Source organism: Triplophysa dalaica, chromosome 23, assembly GCF_015846415.1.
Source record: "Triplophysa dalaica isolate WHDGS20190420 chromosome 23, ASM1584641v1, whole genome shotgun sequence".
Taxonomy (NCBI): Eukaryota; Metazoa; Chordata; class Actinopteri; order Cypriniformes; family Nemacheilidae; genus Triplophysa; species Triplophysa dalaica.
Window position 1 is genome coordinate 8,435,765 of NC_079564.1, and position 18,191 is coordinate 8,453,955.

The following is an 18,191-nucleotide window of genomic DNA, read 5'->3' on the forward strand; positions in this document are numbered from 1 at the left end:
ATGTTTCAGTCTCGGTTTCTGCCACTGCACTTGTAGTGTTATGAAGTTCTGAGTCTGTCGAACGAGCTAATTGGGCGAATGTTTGGGAAACATGTCAGAAACAGATGTAGAAAACGTCTTCTAGACTCCATCTCATATGTGTCTTTGATAACTCTGGAATCTTAATCAAACGAATAATGCCGTCCAGAATTCAGCGTCCCCTCGCGCAGGGTATTCATTTCCACTGTGCACTCTGTTAATGCTTTAAGGTGATGGCTTGGTCAATGGAGAGATAGAGTGCATGAATTATTGAACAAGGGCAATGGATGGTCCCTGTGTTACCCGGAGGGATTATAGCACTCATCCTGGACTCATTAGACAATAATGCAGGCAAATTTTAACACAGGATATTTCTGTGAAATTAATAGACGCATATCAAGTTACTCAGATAAATGATCTCGGATTTCGATATTGCATTTATTGACTCTTTATATCTTTGCATAGCACTTACGCCAATTCATTCTTAAGTTAAAATTTAAACAAGCACATCGTTGGGTTGACCCAAAGGAAGTCATTACTAACTTAAAGCCTTCTCGCTAATTATACTGAATTATAAAATACGTCTGGGCGCCTCTAACCTCTCTGTGATTAAAAATGTATGAGCGGGTCGCCGTGTGCTCTTGTCCCAAACAACCCCCTGACCTGCCTGTGACTCTGCCAGCTTCCTGTGGCTTCAGGCTCCCGATGTGGCGGGCAGGGGCCACTGGCGCAGAATGCCATACTGTATGCGTTCTCTGTTGCAAGGCCTTAGGGACTGGCGGGAAGAGAAGAGGTGGAGGTTTGGGGGGGAAGGCTGTGGTTTCCTGCACTCTGAATGCTTAGCTCCTGTCTGTACGCAGGTATACAAAGCCTTCCTTCAGTTTACCGGAGGAGCAGCGGTCAGATGAAAAGGGCCCGCTGATGGCTAACAGATCTGTCCCCCAAGACTCCCTCCCCCACTCTCACAACACCGTGTTTGTTTACACTCTCTCGGACCCTTTTTAGCATTTTCAGACCTGGCCCAGGACTTGGCAGCGCTCCATGGTGCTGATTGCCATATTCCCAGACCAGAAATGTCACTTACCACTTTGCTTTCCTTCATCCGCCAGTTTAAAGTCTTTGTAATCCCCAGGCCGAGGGGACTCACAGAGGAACTTGAATATTTTTGCCCGTCCGAAAAATCCTGATTTGCTTTTTTCAGTAAGAGGAAAAAAGTTTTGGTCCGATATTAACATTCCAAAGACAGACAGACAGACAGCAAAAAATATGTTATATAATATATGAATACACTATAATAACACACAATTTAAAAACAAAAAGTTGTTTGTAAAAAAATGCCTCATTTATGTTTTAAAGTCATTCAAAAAGAAAGAAAGAAAGAAGAAAGAAAGTAAGTAAAACAGGCAGGCAGATAGAAGGTAGGAAGAAAAAAGTAAGAAAGAAATATATATATATATATATAAATAAGGAAGGAAGGAAGAAATAAATCAAGAAAGAAAGATAAAAAGAAAGATAGATAGAAAGAAACGAAGAAAAAGTTTTTTATAAATACAAAAAAATTATATTGAATATTGAATAGCTCTTTCTTCTATTGGCTGTTCAAACAGATAGTCCCTCCCCAAACTCATGCTATTGGTCAATCTCAAACACATGGAGCAATGTTTCCTTATAGTTGAATCAACATGTCACACTAGAACATTTCCGCAAAATATGACACACAAAGACGACAGGTGTGCAGTACCATCATACATCTTCAAGGATACTCTGAATGAAAAGCAGAACATGTGTGTGCCGTCTGTCATCTGCTTGTCAATGAAATCAATCACTAAAATAAGAGAGTTAGCACCACTCAAACATTACATTTACTAACCAGAGCAGACGAGAAAAAACCTTCTCACTTTAACCTAAGAAGAAAAGGAAGAGTTTTACAAATCTAAAGTTAACTTATGCATTAGGGTACAACGAAATGAAAACAACACAACAGAAGAATCAGGAGGAGATCAATTTTAATGTGGCGAAAGATCCATTAACCCCTTCAAAAACAGATGTTTTAGCCTCCGAGACATCACTCTGAAATTGTCTATGGAGAAAGAGTGTCCGCGTGTGAGAGAAAAGCAAACGGAGAGGACGAGCGAGAGAAAGAGAGAGAGGAAAATCCCATGACTTATCGAGGAAAAACAAGCCAAGGAGGGGCACAATGCTGTTTTATTAACCGGACGACATAAAGTTTATTAAACTCACAGAGAGGTTGGAACGCAGGCCAGCCCAGAAAGGTCTTGGAACGAGTCCGAGCCATAACGGGAGAAAGTCTGACCAATTAACACCAGACCGGGAGGTCTGGACGGGGCTCGCTGGCCAAATTAAGTCCCGGGAGATCCAGAAGCTCACATCTCAAAGCAGGGGAAGCCAGAGTCATTGGCTCCATGCTGCCAAAACGAGCCTGGAGCCGTCTATATAACTCACTGCCGCTCACTGCTTGGTGGGCCTACAAAATAGCACAGAATGTGCAGTTTGACCGCAAGTGCAGGTGGAGGTTGCAAACGGGAGAATGGAAAGCCTCTCTCACAAATATGAGTAACAACTCGAAGCTTAATGACAGGCCCTATGAATAGAGCCAACCTTCTGCTGCTATAAAACCAGGACGGGCCCCTGTGATAGGCTGAGGTGTTTACACAGTGGAGGGTTTGAAGGACAGGTCTCACGAGGCAGCACTTTGGTGCCGCATGGAAGCATATTCCTATAGTTTTATTTAACTGTTCCATTGTGGAGTTAAGGTTTCAATGATATATCAAAGATAGTTGAATTGAGACCATTGTGAGAAAGGTAATTTACAATGAGGGACACTTTAACGCCAGTGGCATAAATTGTCAGTATTTCTGAACATTAAGGGGTTGTTTCCCATACAGGGCATAAACCCAATCCTGTCTAAACTGAAAACAGCTCATACTATGTCTTAAAATACATCAATACTATTGTTTTGTTTCAAAATGCACACAATTCATGTTTTTTTGTAAGGCATGTTTGTAAAAACGACTTAAATTACCTAATTTAATTTAGGCCTGGTTCTGTCTTAATCTTATCCCTGTCCCGGAAACTGCCCCTTGAAATATATGGCATAATGTGAGATTAATGGATTGGTGTTCAACAAACAAAATAGAACAGAATCGAATAGAACGGAACGCAGTGGAGCGGAACAGAAAAGAACAGAATGGAAAGGAACGGAATAGACTAGACTAGACTAGAATATAAAAATACAGAACAGAACAGAACAAAACAAAAACATTTTTTAAACCATTATTAAAATAAAAATACAAAAATATAAACACTTTTTCACTCTAGGTCTCTTAACATTGTGAAAAAAAGTAATCCAAATTAGTTTCTAATAATTCAACAAAAAATCTGAGAACATGGTAGGTTTACATGAACCTTCAAAATGTCCAAATAAATAAAGGTTGAATTAAACCAATGGTTGAGTTGGAAACATTTGTTCTTTCAGACCTTTTTTAGAGTAAAGTACAGCAGTGCATTAATTTGCTTTATTTACTTGATCTAAAAATCCCTTTTCACTACACAGGAATCCTCCTGAACGCTCTACTTTAATATCAAACTTGAATGACCTTTAAATGACACTGTGAACATGCTTTTTTCAGACCAGCTATATAACTTCTCTTAGAACTGTGCAATGATGTCATGGTCAGAGTCCCATGCTGACTTCACTGACTAATCCCACCCTCCACATCTCGTGAGTCATCCGGAATCTGAAAACAAACAAACAAACAAACCCAAATCCCAGTATAGCAGCCTAAAAACTACAACAGCAGGTAGGTCTGTCCCCGGGACGGTTCAAGTTAGTCTTTCCTCAAAGGACTAAATCATCCCGTCCAAAACCCACCCTGAAAAGAAGCAACAATAACTTTAAACATGTTTTTCTTGTTCCAAAGGCAAATATCATAATTAAAGACGATGGCAGTAAAACCACAGGCAGAACTGACTTATGTACTTTCATAAAGTGACTGTTGGAGGAAAAAAGAGAAAGAATGTAAAGTTTAACTCTTTTATTAAAGATTCTCTCTCTCGTATAAGATAGAGTGAACATTTTAGTTTGAAACACATTAGCTACCGCATCTGGGGGAACAGGGCGTTTTAATAGACCCTTTGGTTCTAAAGTAACTCATCCGGAACGAGTATTTAATGTTTGATATGTATGTAATATGATATTAGTTAACTTACGATGAAGCAGAAGTGGCTCTTTCTATGTGAATCTGCATGAAATCGGTGTCTGGGCTCGAGCAGTAAATCACTCTAGTCCTGTTTGTCCAAGCATTACTGTACCGTGAGGCGATAAGACAATGATGTCTCAATTCTTTAAATGTTTTAGTCTTTGATTTAAAGAGTAGCTGAGGGACACACAATAACATTGTAGCTGCAAATCTATGAAGAATTTAAAATGTGGCAAAAGCTTTTGAAGCAAAAATACTACAGAAGGTGACACAGAAATTTTATCAAGGATGAAAGTGTATATAGATGAGTGTACTGTAGTAAATATTTTACCATAAAAAACAAAAACTAAGGAAGAAAAATTGAAGTGCATCCATTGAAGTGCAGACAGATATATCCAAGAGAACAAAGGCCATTTTGTCCGAGTGGGCGCAGAGTTTAGGACAGTATTCTGTCTTCCAGTTGCTGAAAAGTGGGAAAGATGCTCTGTTTTGTTACATTCCAGGAATGACAACCCTATCTGTTCCTCCTGGCTGCCTCCAAGTCCCCTGGAATATCGCTCAGATGCCATCTGAAAACTTAATTGACTTGTATATTAAACAAGTGAACAGAACCAAGCACTTCTTGCATAAAGGCCTCTATTCCTCTGCCAGTCTCTCGTTACATCTTCATTTTGGCCACCCCATAAAATCAGTCTCATAAATATTTTTCATGTGTTATATAAACCAACTCAACTCCCAAATGTTAGTGGCCAAGCTGTGTTTTTAGAAAAATATGCAGACTCTGAGGGAAACATTTGCGCGGAGTGCTGTTATTGGAAGCGTTTGGCTATGCTGCAAAGAAATATCACAATTAGGTAAGGGATTTACCTTCAGCCATCCCCAAAAATAACAAGAACCGACTGACAAACCTTTGGTGGCTGTGTGGTATGATTGTGGCTTGTTTTTCTCCGAATTGAAAAAGTCTGCCTAAAGCAAAAAGAATCAGAGGATTTTAAGCGTTTTAATAAAGAATATCATCAGACACCGGCCTAAACATTTACTTTACATGCATCATATTTTATCTATATAAATGAATGACTGAGGCAAGATCTTTGACTGCACGTTTCTTATATAGTATGAAATTTTACTAGACACAAGAACTCAGTTAAATATAATCTAGAATTGCTTAAGATTTGCTTGCAAACTAAACACTCAACTGGAACAGGAGAGCACACTGTATGTATATGCATTACATCAGTTGTAAAGCTTTGGTTTAACCAAAAGTGTTACACATGTCGTGTTGTCTGAGCATCCGTCATAACGAAAACTGCTGAATCGTAGACCACCTAACTACAGAAGAAGCCACAAAAATATACATTTCCATCCAATAATCTATAAAAACGCTATGTGTGTTTGTAAAATGTTATTGGATGTATCTGTAGATAAAAGTTACCTCGCCACAAAATAGCCTGTCGTTCCAAACACTTAATTTCAGAGGGATTTGATCACAGGGTCAAACACTCAATAAATAAAAACTCCATGGCAGAAAATTGCAGAGGCACCATTTCAATCACTTGCGCGCAAGGAAAAATATGTGTAACAGTTCACAAATCAGTTTTTATTAATTTAAACACAATCAAATAATAATGTCCAAAACATCTGTACACATCTTTTTTGCAGACACAACAAACTGCGTTTCACAATGAGGCCCACATATTGTAAATTATTTCCAGTTTGCATTATGATTGCAACATTAAAAAAATCTCGCCGTGTCGAATCTACAAAACATTTCCCATGTCTACTGTTACCGTGATCTAGCAGCAAAATGTGATTCCCCGATATGGGGGGTGGCAGGGTTGGGGGTGCAATAAGAGGGGTGAAATTGTAAATGTGGTGAGAAAAAAAAAGTAAGCGACAGAAGAAGACCTCACCTGCAGGAGCCAAGCAACATCATGTGCTGGGAGGGAAAATTAAAAACAGATTGAGTTAGCTGGGGAAATTCACAGTCGATAGCACATGTATGTTCTCAACTCAATCGTGTGTGTGCGCACATGTGTGCCCGTGTGAGTGAATAGTGGCTTGCTTTCTTAAAGTCCAGAGCTAGAGTTTCTCAGTCCACAGTCAACTAAGAACTATCAATATGCATATCGAAAATCCAACTACAGCGATTTTCAAGTAGACACATTTTAAAGTCAAAATAAAAAGACTACTTCATACAAAATACACTTGCTGTACAAGAGTTTCCGTTGTAGCGCTGGTACAAAAGATAATAAACCCTAATTTGAGCTTGTTTTGAATGCCTGGACGTCCGGGTTTAACATCCAGCTCCAAAGCAGTGGGAATACAGACATTTACACTCAGTTTGACATTCATAGGATTAAGTTCTTAACAAGTATTTATTAATAAGCTGCTTATGCAATCCGTGATGTTCTTCTTGGAGTTTCGTTCGAGATACCCTAGGGACTTAAATAATTCTTCCCAGACTGTGAACATTCTAGAAAACTGCCCTATATGAAATCCCAACCAAAAAAAAGTGTCACATTTCATTGTGGAGAAAAGTCTCGCCAACTTTGAAGAGCAGAAGCTTACAAAGAAAAAAACATCAATGAAGGAAATACGAAATCATTGACACTTGACATCCATGCTTTTGGTCATGACAAAACAATTATCACAAAAAAATCCTTATCTACATTTATTTATTGAATGAAACCTTAAACACGTCAACATTTTTGAGGGTTTGCGCAAGTTACTGCACGCAAACGCCTTTACGTACTTCCATGAAATAAAAACATTGCCACCTTTCCACAGCATGTACCTTAATCAATATAGGAAGGAATAGTCCAGTGATTACAAATTTACACGCAAAAAATGTCTTCTGTACACGATTGTCTTTGCAATGTAAATAACGTTTTGTTAAAATTTTCCTTAAATTACTAGAAAATCCATTTTTCCTCTTGAAGTGGAATCAAAGTACGTCGTGATGCGAAAAGGCACGAGTCACTCAAACAAAGCGCCTTTTTAGGGCCAGTGCCACTCCACGAAGTTTCAGATCATAAATAAGAAGCGCAGGACATCCAGAGCAAAGGTTAACAAATCGGGGATGGCGAACCGAGGAGGCCACACCCTATTGTCTTTGTACCATTGGTTGAGATCGACGAAGGGGGCACCAAACGGGGAGGAAGATTACACCAAGTTGCAGTGGGATCGGAGTCCTGCTATGTTCTGAAGGCGTCGGTAGCTCAGTTTCGTCACAGGTGTGAACCCTTGCCGAGTCCTCCGCACAGACAGGGCTGTAAAACATTTTGATGGCTTTCGAAAAAAAAAGCCAATTCACAGTAACCAGGGCCAGCAGCTGCGGCGCCATAAATTCACTCTCCTCTGCTTCGAAAAAGGTTTAGGGTTAAGACGAATTGCGGCCATGTGTCAACACGCTGAGCGTGTCACTCAGGTTCTGCTCTCTCTATGTGTGTCAAGGATTTTTTGGGGTCTGCTACTATTGGGACGCAGACACTTGGTAGATGCAGCCGGCTGGCTTTGCTGATGATGGGTTTGGGTCTTCGGGGCCCGTGCCCAGCGTGGAACACAACAGCGGGGCCGAAGAGCAAAAGGGGGATGCTACAAGTACTCCAGGTCCAGAGCGTGGTGCAGGGCCATGAGGTCAGAATGACTAGATATCCTCCAGAAAGGCATATTGTGCTGGGGAAACAGAAAGAAAGAGTGTTTGAAGGTGAAGAGAAATGGAAAAGAAAACAAAGCCTCCAGTGAACACTTGACTTGGAAAAACAATCACGCCTAGCACATGAGTGTCTAAACATCCTCAATGACCCATAACTTCACACAAGGAACTTTAAAGGAGGAACCATTTCCAAAGCAAAATCACTGAAGCAGCACCAAAACATTGAGTTCACTGAGTATTTAATGAAAAAAAAAGGATTAACCTGACAAAAGTTTAGATTTTATTAGATTTATGCATTTGGCAGATGCTTTTATAAAGTGACTTATGGTGCATTTAAAAGGGTAGTTCACCCAAAAATGAAAATTCTGTCATCGTTTACTAACCCCCTTGTCATTTCAAACCTGTATGGCCTTCTTTCTTCTGCAGCACACAAAAGAAGATATTTTGAAAAATGTCACCAAACAACAGCAGTCCCCACTGACTTGCATTGGTCTTGTGTCCATACAATAGCGACACAAAATTCTTCAAAATATCCCCCCAAAAAAAACTTTGATCAATTTGTAATGGAAGTCCATAAGAAAGCCAATCTAATGAGTGTTTTGCTATTCCTCCATATACCATTAAAAGGCCTGATGGGAAATAACTGTTAAACACACTATACCTACAGCACCAAACGTAGCTGGAGACAACATTGGAAATGAGGCATTGTTTCTGGGAGAGGCCAGAGGGAAATATGATTCTTTCAGAATGAAAAAAGCTTGTCAGCCTCGAGTCTTCCACACACAAACCATTACAGAGTCTTATCAAAGGTGCACCGTCTCTCAGGCATAGGTTCCGCTTAGAGAAGCCTGCAGTGACCCTTAAAAGACTCTTTTCTTTTGTTTTGTAAATTGTCTTTGCTTTTAACTTTAAAAGCCAGAGATGTTATCTCCCCCTGCCTCGCTCGAGTTATTAACTAGAAGGGAATTGTTTCTGGGATACTTTCAAGACGACGCCGAAAAAACCCAGCGCACAAAGTCGCCCTTCAACATTCGTCTTGCATCTGACAAAACTGTGCTATTTTATTTGCAGCCAGGCTTTCTGCATTCTACCTTATAAAGTGCCCGGGACTTATTAAAACCGTGGCAAAACACTACAGGCTTGGTCTTGGAGGAAATGGGGACTGACATTTAAAACTGAATAGCCGATTTGGCCTCTGTTAACTTCCTCTATTCACATTCCTTGCATGATTAATTGACAATATGGAACTAATCACTTGGCACAATATAATAAAGAATCACGTCAACGCTGCTCTTCGGGCTGCCGTGTGTGTTTGGAACCTGTCTGAACAACAAACTGTTTTTCTTTGATAATTAATTACATAATGAATAATTTCAGGTTTGTGGTTTATGGCTGAGGCGCTGGGTTTACGCGAAAACTTGGCAGGCGTTATGAATACACAGGTCCTGTCAACAGGCTGCAGGTAACATAAATCTTCTGGTTTGAACAACAGGAGGGTGGAAAAACAACACTCAGGTGCTTGGCTGCCCGGCCACGTCCCACAATGCATCAAAAACCCGCTTGACAGCTCGAACGTCTCTGTTCTTTATTCTTCAATGCTTGTCATTATCCTAAACGTATCTAACAATGATTTAAGCCTCTTAAACGCATGTTATATTTATGAACCCAACATGCCTGAGCGGACTTGTCTAGCGTTACACATGGAAAGGACGTGTAATTATGTCATCTCGTCCTTCTACATTGGAGCTGTCAGATGAATTGGGCCGATGACAACGTTAGACTCAATGGCGTTCTCAGGGAAACGGGCTAAAGAATGAAAGGTTTAAGAGAAAAACAAAACAGAACGTACCTTTTTCGACCCTTGTTCCTCCTCCACGCCATCGCCCACCACCACATAAACAACTTTCCTCCCAAACCTCTGAATTACTCTCTCGAAGCAGCTCTCTTTTCCTGAGAAGAGAAACAGGTTTAACGCAAAGGAACCTCGTCTAAGAGCCAGCCCATGTGAGGGCTCTTTAAATACGCAATAAGTTACACAAAATTACGCAGCGTAAACACTTTGCCTCGGCTCGGAGATGCGATAAGATCGATGCCCAGATAAAAGCAGTCTGAAAAGCATTAAGTGTGTCTTATTCCTCTCAGAATACGGGACAAATGGAGTTTAACAAGCTAAATCAGCCTCACATGCGAGCGGCCAGGGAGGCGCAGAACTAGCGGCTGCAGGACTCTGTGTGCGAGCTGCGGATCCGCTTGACAATGGCCTAGAAGTGAAGGTCGGTGTTTATTTTGCGTTGGAAAAGTGGAGGCAGAGCAGAAAAAATGGCCGAGTGGAATGACATAAATTTGCAGAAGTGGTTTCATATGTAGACCTGAAAAGAAGAGGCCCAGTTTAGGCTGAGCTCCAAGAAAATAATCCCAGACTGATTAGGCCTCTTCCTGAACATCAACCCTCTCATGTGTCCGCCACTTCTGCAGCCTAACCCAATCACACACCATGTGTCTCGTGCTGTTTACACGTAATATCGCCCTAATTACGGTCCGCATGAAGAGTCCACTCTTACACAGGTAGCTTAAACTGCGGTCGACCTCAAAATAAAGCGTACCTATTTTTGTGGCGCTGTAGATGTTTTCGATTGGGAACACGACCCCCAGTCCGTAGAGGAGAACCTTTGCCAGCGCAGGTATGAGCTGTGTTGTGGTCACCAAAATGTTTACGCAGTTTGACCTGTGATGGAAAGGCAAATGATGTCAAAAAAGTGCAGGAAGTACATCGTATTTGTCACCCATAATGCACTGGGCAGCCTTGCAGTGACCCAAAAAGGAAAATTCCTTCATTATTTATTCACCCTTTTGGCATCCCTAACCTGTATGACTTTCTTTCTTCTGCAGAACACATAAGATATTTTGACCAAAGTTTGTAACCAAACAGCATTGGGCCACATTGACTTCCACACAGAAGAATTTTCAATACACAGTCAATACACATGTTTTGAAAAACATGACGTGTATAAATGATGACAAAATGTGTATTTTTGGGTAAACTATCTCTTTGATTACAGAAAATGAGCGTTTTAAACTAAAACCCCCACCCAAAAAAGTCCACATAAGGTTTTGAGGTACTGGGGTCTCTACCGTCTGTACTATCCAGACCTCCTGTTGATTTATATATAACAGAGATGGGCTCTATATAATTTGCATACCTCGAGTGAATTAATGTTAGAGCTTTCAGTGCCAGTGTTAACCAGGAGTCCGTCAGGGCTTCAATTTCTGCTCGCAATTGCAACCAGGCTTCCCTTTTGGCCGGGCCAAGCAGACCTGAAATGAACAGAAACATTGTTTGAGTTGGACCGTCCTTCGAATACTTTGAGAAATTTGAAATTTACTCTAACCAAGTGGCTCAGCACAAGGGGTTATTTGAAAAAGCGCTTTTTGACGACACCCCATCCCCTTCCCCAGCAATTTCTGCAAAGCGGTTTAATGGGGGATTACCTCCGACGTTATTTTTATAGGTGGTGTAAATTTCTTTTACTCTTCTGTAGCGGAACGCCAGCTTTCTCATCCAGTCCACGCCTCCTCGTACGCCAGTGGCCAGACACAGGTTGGCACTCGTAGCAGCAGCGTGGAATCCATCCGTGCTAAAATTATACGTACTGAACAGAAACAAGAGGATGCATGTTAGCCCGCTCCTTGGATGAATCGAAACCAGTTGTGAGAGAAGCTACCCCAACCGTACCTCAGATCCTGGCCGTTGTCGTCCGACGACACGTCGTCGATATGGACTTGATCACACTCCTGCGGAAAGAAAAACAACGGATGGTCAGCCAGTCTGAATTAAAATAAGCTGATTTGATAAATGGTTTTCATGTGCAAAATTGGGTGCGATTTGGCAGCTTGAGTCCACCGAGCGAATAATGTCAACAACTGTGGAATTTCCATTTGAAGCCTAAGCCCTGTCCCGAAAGCTCAAATCAGGCCTCAACCACTTCCAGCCCGAACCCCCCACCTGCTAAATCTTAATAAAAATAAACACCATCATCAGGGGACTGGGGGCCCAACCCATTTGGCCTCAGCCGCTAGGGGGATCTCTTGATATACACATATTTGCCAGTGCGTAAAATCAATCGGGACTGGATCAGCGTGTCGCCGTGTACTCCGGAAAGGTCCATCCTCTCCTTGTAAGGTTCACGGACTTGTGCCTCAACAAAGAGATAGCTGAAGGATAACAGGAGCGTCCGAGCCCCCTTCAGGATCTCCACTTCTTGGAGAGGTTGGAAGATTCTGCAGCTCGGAGCTGATTCAGCTAGTGCGCACAGTAACACGAACCAGACTTTCTGGTAAATGTAACGTACTAGAAAAATTGAACCTGATGCTAACCGCCAATGAAATTATGACCTCTGATTGCTGCCGAGCCACACACCAACACAGCCTGAGGCCAGCTTTTTGGAGAAAGCAGACTGAAAATCTGTTATTAGTTTTCCATTTATAGTCGACCTCCCCCCCATCCCACTGCAAGAGCCATGGATGTTAGCGAGCTGCGCCTGAGCATCGGAATCAAACAAATCTCACATGTAAAGACAGAGGTGGTGGCTTGAGCATTGCTGAATCTGTCTTAACATAGTTATACAGTAGGTATACAGTATATACAGTACACTACTGGTATAAAAAATAGCATTTGCTCTTGTAGTTCATTGATAATTCAATTACTCCCTAAAGTAAGCACAAAGAGATTCTTTGGTAAACTAGGAGTCAAACTTTCAATCTAACACTTGGAAGTCCAGGTGGTGTTTTCCCACAACTTTAAGCCTTTTAATTAAGTTTCAACGGGCTGCTAAGACACCAAAAACATAAAAAGGACTTCCTTGTTTTAACTCGATCTGAACCTGGCCAAATGCTGACGTTATTGCATTCCTGTCTAATGCTACAGCAGGGCAGGGGTAAGCGCTTCAGACCGTAAACCTTTTTTATTTTACTGGTTCCCCTCCGAACAAATTTTTCATCTCTCTGGATTTGTGGGGAGAGGGAGGGCAGAGCGACGTGAAGAGAAACTCAAACCAGCTGTTCTTTAACAGAATTAAAATCTTGACCCTCAACCTCTGCTCTAATGCAGCCATTCTCTCGCCAAGCCTCTCCCAGCAAGCTTCGAGATCCAAAGAGGAAAAGACTTTGACCCGGTGCCCTGCTCCTCCTCTCCGGGGCTCCGCAGGCTCAGATAAGGGGGAAGGGGATGGCGGGATGGAGGGGGGTAGTGAGGGGTTAGGGGTGACCTCACATGGAGAACTTGGAGTGTTGTGGGTCCAAGAGATGGACTGCCAATTGGGGAGAGAGCTCAGGAACACCTTGAGCTATTTGTGTAATGTGTTTTTAGATAGTCGGCAATGGATGTTTAATACTTGTGAAGTACAAATTAGTTTTTCTTCAAAGAACCTTTGAACAGGATAAAATCGTTGCACAAAACTGGGGGCTTCCTTGTAAGGTTTAACCCTGGTTCACATTTTTCTTTGTCAGGTATTAGTCATGATGGTATCAAAATGTGTTTTAAGGACATTTGCGATGATAAAATGCTCATAAAGTCAAATAAAATTCATGAAACCTATGCAAGGTTTGTGTCCATAGAACGGAAGTGAATGGGGCCAATGCTGTTTGCTACCAACATTCTTCAAAATATCTTCTTTTGTGTTCTGCAGAAGAAAGAAAGGCATGCAGGTTTGGAATGACATGATGTTGAGTTAATGACAACCGAATTTTCAACTTTGGGTGAATTATCCTTTTAAGTGCATTGTTCGAGTCTCTTAAAGTTAGCACTTTTCATTGTCGGTATCACCGCATGTTTACATTGCCTTTTAATTCTGTGGTTATTACGATACATAATTAACAGTTCACAGGCTCCCGGACCTCCAGGATGAAAGTCAGGGCAGAGAAAAAATGCACAACCTCCAGCAATTACTGCACACAGCTGGAGCCCACATAAACCACTTGACTGCCACTCTGGTAGCTGCACCCGGACCCTAATGGAGCCAAGCGGTCCTAATGTCTTACAGTAACTCACGAGACTCATTAGGACAGCTTCTTAAGCACTCGTAAACACCGTTAAGCCTAATGACCGAGGATGGGCCAGCTTTAAGTGCTTAAGTACAGCATGTGGCTGATCTTTAAGGGTGGCTGAAGGTATCTTTCTTTTGAAAGGATGCGATACTATAAATGTTACAAGAGGCAAGTAGGTTAAATGAATGCTGTGAATTCAAGGGAGTGAATGGAAACCGTGTACGTTGGTGTAAAAAGGTTTGTCCTTGTTTCGTCGTAGTTGTGGTTCTTACAAAACCTACAATCACTCCTAACTGAGTCCAGATGTTCCTACTGTAGGCTGTGTAAAGATCCTCCTCTGCGATTCATACACAATTACGTCTTACACAAACACTTTGTCTCGCTTTTTAATTGTAATCATTTCACATGCTCATCAAACCGCCTGAACAAAAAAAAATGACGATGAAAACATCCATAAAGAGCTACTGTGGGAAACTCCAAGAGGGGCCTTGCAAACTACAAAATAAACACGTTCGAATCAGCTTTCATTCTCTCGTTCTCATTTTCCTTTCAGTTCCGTCTCGGACTATCCAGGCCTGGAGAAACCTTTTCATTTATGCGAGCTATCAGAGCCCCCTTTGTTCGCTGGCATCTGTCATTAAGCAATCAGGCCGGACCGCTTGATTCTTCCTGTTGGCCAGAGGAAGGCCTTTGCTGCCGACTGCTCGGGAGCGAGCTGCACAACGTCAAAGAGAAAATGATTATTTAAAACTACAAACCTCACTTTCCCTTTCGTTCCTGCTGTTGAAGCTGGAAACATCCGTATTGCATTACTCTTCCTGGCTACCTCTGCTTCTGCACTTTTTTTCTAGTAGCACAGGAGGTAATGGGCTTTTTCCCCGGGCCAGATTTTAAACTCCCGACTCCCTACGCAGGTGAGCAGCACAGGTAACAAAGGCACAGTGTGAGTGATTACAGCCATCATCACAACATTCCTCCAAGCCTACAAGCTAAGTCCATGTGAAAAGTCCCAATCCATGGTTCGCAGGTTCTCAATGCTGCCACTCCATTGGCAGGGTCTGTCATCCCCCCGTCTGTGAGGGGGGTTCATGACCCCCAGTGTTTCCCCCCCTTCACTTTCCCACCACGGTTGGCCCGCGCAAGAGTGAGAGAGGTAGAAGGAGATAGGGAGGGTGCAGCTTACCTGTGGGTCGCACACAGGATATGGAGAACAAAGAAAGTTCTTCAGACCCACTTCATCCCAATCCACAGTTTGTGCTTGAACAGTCATGGAATTCAAACACCCGAGTGAAACAAAGCTCTCTGGAAACAGAGGTTTCCTAAAATGGAGGCTTTTTACACTTTCGGGTAAGTACAGAGAAGGGTATAGTCAAAGAAAGTCGGAGAGAAAAATCTTGGAATGCTATTTTGGTAAAAATGCGCTGCAAAAACGCTACAAGAATCAAAAACGGTCTTGTAAAGAAATCTAGTCATTGGCCACTCGATAGACAGGTACGAATGCCAAGTGTTCCACTGCGCATTATCGCATTTCTAACTTATAGGTGCGTTGCCAGTTAAAACAAAAGTCAGTCCAAACATGAAGACAAGCAAAAACTTGCTCTTATTAATCCTCTGACAACATGAGGGTTCAACATATCAAATGAACGTTTTTTTACGTTTCACATTAGGATTTTTTGTGAATTACAGATGATTCCAAAAAGCCTTTAAACACTCAAGAGTTTGCATCTGAATTTATTTTAAAGGATGAGAGAACTGATTGGAAACATCATTTGTCATCACAATGTTTCTAACACTACATTTTCCACAGACGCACAACCCCTATTGCTGTAAGACCCCTGTACTGTGGGTTACTGTGGGTAAAAGGGGCCAGATGCTGAGAGAGGATAGACAGGGCAACTTTAAAAGCACTATATTCTCTTTATAGTCATTCCAAAACACATCAGGGCCCCTGCCTTGGGGACGTGCTGAGCTCTGACAGCCAACAGATACTACCTGCGTCTAGACAAAAAAACACATTCAGTCCGCAGAGTCAAATCCTGTTCCCGAACACACAACACGCGTAGGAAAAGTTATGATAATGACTTATTTCACTTTCAAAAGAGTCACTCCTCTACTTTGGTTTGCTCCAGAGAGCTCTAGGAATTTTGATGGAACATTTGCTTGGGGTATTGGCAAGAAAACTGTGTATAAAATCACAATCTCCCTTATTGTAACCAAGGGCAAAACGAAAAATCTTAAAAGCTCACAAAAAAGGTTATTTCAAATAACTTTTTTAATTCCATCATTTTATCTCATATTACCACAAATGAACCTAACACTGCCCAATCGTTCATTGTAAAATGATAAGCAAAGCCTCTCTATCCCATGGTGCTAAAAACGTCCCAGGGTCCTTCGCAATGTCACCGGGTTGGCTCAGGTATGCATCAGCAGAGGTACAGCGAGGCTAATTGAAACCGTTCCCACCTCAGAGCGAGGCAGAGCGCAGAGCCAGGGAGAAGAACTCTGTCCTTCACACGGCGCTGTGTTGTTTTCTCTCCCGGCGAGCCGTGGCCTTTTCCCGCTGAGAGGGAGCACGGCCGATCCTCCAGAGACGCACATTCCCACACACCAGCCCGCACTCCACCTCTTACCCAACACACAAGAATGCTTTCATCCCTATGATGTCCCTACACTCAGGTACTGAACACAAAATATCACACAAGATAGAGGTGACGGCATACAAGAGTTATTGCACAACAGTTTTTTTTGGTATAACCAAAGAGATTCAGGCCAAAAGAGTTAAACGTCTGTACTCATGTGCACATTTTTTTAATTGTTGTGAAATTAGGTTTTAAAAAAGAGTTTTATTATTGATAAATACATTTTGGAACGTTTGTACCTAAACACTATTCCTACAGTATCTAAAATTCACGAATTTGACAAATGTAAATTTAGCAAAATTTCCTTTTTATGAGAAAATGATTAGATTAATAATCCTAACACTTAATTCATGTTATTCTATTCAAGTAATTGTTATGGCATATAATGCAACACAATTTTTGAATTCCTCAACTGTAAACGTCTGCTAAATTAATGAATGTAAATGTAAGTAGACAACTTACAATAAACAATAAAAAATGTAATTATAAATTAGTTATTGATTTACATTTACCATTAGACACACTTGTTGTCAAGTGTCCTAACAACAAAACATATACATTAAAAAAAAATAACAATTATTGTTATTATAAATAACAATAAGATATTTAATGTAGATCAAATAAATTGCATGTTACAAAAAATACATTACATCTTTTTTGTGAGTATGCTAAAATTTCTACAGACCTGCCTACTCTCAGTATATTTTAGTTTAAAACCTGTGGTTCCAGAAAATAACCGCTAAAATCCTCTCATGAAGCAATCTAAATCAATATACTGCGATCAATACAAGGATCATATTGCTGACAAGCATGAAATATATTCTGCCATTGTACAATATCAATAATTAAGTGAGCCAAAAAAACAAGACTGTCTCTTTTTCCCAAAGATCTCTCCCACTTTGTTTCTCATGTTCGGTGCTCTCGATCTTTTGTGCTGGGTCAGAGCGACATGTGTGTGCGTTGTATATGACTTCTTTTCATTCCTCTTCAGTTGTCATCAGCACTGATTAAACTTATCACGCACAAGAAAGCAGGCAACAAACAAATAACACAAGCCATCGACTGCGCAGAATGGTGTAACACGACACAAGGCAACATGACCCCGCGCATTGCCAAGACAGAGCGAGGCTTTAATCAGACAGGATGTGACCACAAGAAAACGTATCCTTCGTGCGGATCATAAAACCAAAGCAGAATTTATTAGCAACTTTTATTCTTGAAAATGAGCATTGCAGTGTGGCACAAACCAAAGGATAAATAATGCAAATGAAAGACCGTCGTAAAAAACACTCAGGCTGTCAAGGTGTCAATCAGGCTGATGGTGTGTTTAAGGACTACTGCCTGTCATTTGCACACTTGTGTACAAGTTACGCAGACGACAGCCTGGTTACGAACAACATCAGGCATTTGTATGATCAAAGCCGTGGGGGAAATCCCTTTACGATTTCCACCAAATTACATTGAGCGTATGCATTTCTTCAAGGCCAGAAATATATCTGCTGTGGTATTATTTACACTTAAGAATTTTTCCTTCAATTTTGTCGTATTTGCAGTCTTTATCCCTGTTGAATATACTACAAAACATCCAGTTGTGGTCTGAAGCACAAAAACTGAAGT

The 18,191-nt window shown here is 41.3% G+C and overlaps 1 protein-coding gene across 12 annotated transcripts in view; it reads right to left on the reverse strand.

The window, feature by feature from the left end:
* Positions 1–5,851: 5,851 nt before the first annotated feature.
* eya1 (EYA transcriptional coactivator and phosphatase 1) overlaps positions 5,852–18,191 on the reverse strand; it is a 73,031-nt gene continuing 60,691 nt past the window's right edge. For all 12 annotated transcript variants that reach the window (XM_056738833.1, XM_056738831.1, XM_056738832.1 and 9 more), the window contains 6 exons: positions 11,627–11,685; positions 11,383–11,543; positions 11,094–11,208; positions 10,497–10,618; positions 9,743–9,843; positions 5,852–7,913 (listed from right to left, as the gene is read on the reverse strand). In XM_056738833.1, the coding sequence (XP_056594811.1) occupies positions 7,833–7,913; positions 9,743–9,843; positions 10,497–10,618; positions 11,094–11,208; positions 11,383–11,543; positions 11,627–11,685 (639 nt within the window). In that variant the 3' untranslated portion in view covers positions 5,852–7,832. The remainder of the gene's footprint in view (positions 7,914–9,742; positions 9,844–10,496; positions 10,619–11,093; positions 11,209–11,382; positions 11,544–11,626; positions 11,686–18,191) is intronic.